The 3,226-nt window shown below is 36.3% G+C and overlaps 1 protein-coding gene across 1 annotated transcript; it reads left to right on the plus strand.

The window, feature by feature from the left end:
- The first annotated feature begins 271 nt into the window (after positions 1-271).
- LOC122087724 (probable beta-1,4-xylosyltransferase IRX10L) lies at positions 272-3,226 on the plus strand. The gene is made up of 2 exons (XM_042656934.1): positions 272-1,738; positions 2,952-3,226. The coding sequence occupies exon 1, from the start codon at positions 370-372 to the stop codon at positions 1,633-1,635; it is 1,266 nt and encodes a 421-aa protein (XP_042512868.1). The 5' UTR covers positions 272-369; the 3' UTR covers positions 1,636-1,738; positions 2,952-3,226.

Consider the following 3,226-nt stretch of genomic DNA (forward strand, 5'->3'; position numbering starts at 1 on the left):
AAAAAAAAAAAGAAGAGAGAGAGACTTTGATCTCTCCAATTAAATTGAGTTGAGGTGAAAAGCAAGTAATTGATCGGTGGTCGTGGCCATAGACTTTGTCAGCTGAACCAGTCCATGTTGAATAAAAAATTGGCTGCAAAGGTTAGGGTGATGGAATGTGACCATAGAAGATACAGACTCCTCAACCACTCTCCATGCGACTTCCTAACGAACTTGTTTTTTCAAAAATTAGTAGTAGTGTTCTTGTCTCTTTGAAAATAAACCACCAAGAGACAATTAATCCATTTTCCTCTTAACCACTCTTTTTCCTCTTTTGATTCTCTATCATCATCATCAGAGATTTGGTTTGGTTCTCAAGGAGATCATTAAATGAAGCTTTGGACATGTACTTTCGTTATTCTTCTTATCTATGTTTCTGTTTCTGTGATCCGTTTCGAGGATTTTGGCTCCCCTACTCAACAACAATTGGTGCAAATCCCAGGAAGTCCTGCCGATGATCTGGCTATTGGAAAATTGAAAGTGTTTGTTTATGAACTCCCAAGTAAATACAATGAAGATATAGTGAAGAGGGATCCTAGATGTCTCACTCACATGTTTGCTGCTGAGATCTATATGCATCGTTTCCTGTTGACCAGCTCATTTCGAACTCAAAATCCTGAAGAAGCTAATTGGTTTTACACTCCAGTTTACACCACTTGTGATCTTACACCATTGGGTCATCCAATGTCCTTCAGATCTCCTCGAATGATGCGAAGTGCAATCCAACTGATCTCTACCAAGTGGCCTTACTGGAATAGAACACAAGGTGCTGATCACTTGTTCTTAGTCCCTCATGACTTTGGTGCCTGTTTCCACTATGAAGAAGATATAGCTATTAGAAGAGGTATTCTTCCTTTGCTTCAAAGGGCTACTTTAGTTCAAACCTTTGGGCAAAGAAACCATGTTTGTATGAAGGAAGGCTCAATCATAATCCCTCCATATGCTCCACCACAGAGGCTTCAATCCCATTTAGTACCCCGAAACACGCCTCGTTCGATCTTCATTTATTTTCGAGGTCTATTTTACGATAATGGAAAGGACCCAGAAACTGTTCATTACGCGAGAGGAGCACGGGCTTCTCTATGGGAGAATTTCAAGAATAATCATCTCTTTGACATCTCTTTTGAGCACACAAGGACTTACTATGAAGACTTGCAGAGATCGGTTTTCTGTTTGTGTCCACTGGGTTGGGCTCCATGGAGTCCTAGATTGGTAGAAGCATCAATCTTTGGATGTATTCCTGTTATTATAGCAGATGGGATTGTTTTACCCTTTTCAGATACAATTCCATGGAAGGAAATTGGTGTTTTTGTAGCTGAGGAAGATGTGTATAAATTAGATACAATTCTTACTTCGATACCGGAGGAAGTAATAGTTAGGAAACAGAGGTTGCTTGCCAATCCATCAATGAAGAGGGCAATGGTTTTCTCTGATAAGCCTGGTGGTCGGCCGGGAGATGCTTTCCATCAGATACTCAATGGGCTTGTAAGTAAATTGCCTCATGATTACAAGAAGATTTACCTCAATCCTGGGGAGGATGTGTTAGACTGGAATTCAGGTCCTGTGGGGGACCTGCAGCCGTGGGAATGGAAGTAGCACCATCATATCTTTTCTGGGTTTTTCATGATTTGTCCTGAAACAAAGTGGATGCTAACCCCTCACAGATCTTCTGAGTTTTGACCTGACCATCCAATCACAGGTCAGATAAAAATTTTATTTATTTTTTTACTCTTATTTTCTCTACTTATGTTGGGTTCCATCCATGTGTCAGATAAGTCATATCCTTGTATCGTGGCTGTGAGATACCAAAACCCTAAACTTGTAAATTCCAATCCCCCCCCCCCCCCCCCCTAAAATTCTTATTCATGGGATGGCAACTCTTTCTAGAAATGGATTGGTGTGGATATTTTAGATAATAAGTCGACACCTTTACAAGAAGTTTACTTGTAATTTACCACCGTGGAGATTAAGTTTTTTGTTTTTTTTTTTTTAGGGGGGGGGGGGGGGGAAGAGTTGTTAGGTGAGGGCAAGTTTAGCTTTATCATAGTTAATTGAGTTGTGTTTTAAATTAATGCTAGCAAGGAACACTTGCAATGCACGATAGCTATATATGAGAATATATTTATGAAATATTCTAATAAAAAAATTGAAGAGAGTAATAAAAAATTTCATAAGCATAATTATTTTTTCGCTAGTGGTCAGAATAATTTTATATAAAAAAAAGAGGGGAATAATAATACATGATTAGCACCCAAACATTCTCAGACGGCAAATGTAATACACAATAATTCAGATCACTTCTCCACCTTGGCGTGGCCAGCAACTGAGAAAGCAATCCAAATCAAAGACTACAAATTCATGAAGGACTCAAATCAACAATAATGAGTTATTTTCTATACATTCTTCCTGATATCATCAATAATCAAATCTTTGGGGCACTTTCCACTCTGAAGAACATCTTGAGGTAGATTATTTTGGCCAATAATAAAGATAAGTCATTATATAGTAAGAAAAGAAAAAGAAAAAACAAAAACAACAACATAAAATGGATACCATTTATACTTATAAATAATGGAGTTGGAAATTGGACTTGTTAGAGATAGAGAGAGGTGGTTTATATTTAGTAATTTTTCTACATTAACAAAAATTGTGCATCAGAATTATTTGTCTTTTTTATTAAAAAAAAATCAAGAATAGAAAGCTTAATTTAAAAAACACACAAAAATATAATAAAATAAAATATTGGGAACTATATTAGAGGTGGGAATTTACTTTTTTTTCCGTACAAAGAGGTGGGAACGTTTGTGGGAAGAATACCGATAATTTATTAATTATTTTATTTTATTTATTTATTTATATTTTTTTTTGCAAAAGTCTATAGTTGTCGATTAATTGTGGTTTTCTATTTGCAGCTACATGTGTCACCGCTATGTCTATAGCTGCAAATTGCCTATTGCCGAAAAAAGGGTACTTTGTACATGTGGATGTTTAGCTGCAGATTTTTCCATAACAAATCTATAGCTATGGAATTTTGAGCCCCAAAATTTGTATTTACGTTTTTGCTGTTGCAGATTTTTTATGCATTAAATGCTATAGCTACAAAATTTTCACTGTGAAGACATGTAGTTGCAAATTTAAGTTGAGGATTTATGTGCAGCAAAAATTATAAGTACATGGATTTTGGCTA

The sequence above is a fragment of the Macadamia integrifolia genome, chromosome 8 (assembly GCF_013358625.1).
Source record: "Macadamia integrifolia cultivar HAES 741 chromosome 8, SCU_Mint_v3, whole genome shotgun sequence".
In the NCBI taxonomy this organism is placed as follows: domain Eukaryota; kingdom Viridiplantae; phylum Streptophyta; class Magnoliopsida; order Proteales; family Proteaceae; genus Macadamia; species Macadamia integrifolia.

Coding starts and splice junctions, on each gene's coding strand:
- LOC122087724 (XM_042656934.1), top strand. CDS start 370: ATGAAGCTTTGGACATGTACTTTCGTTATTCTTCTTATCTATGTTTCT.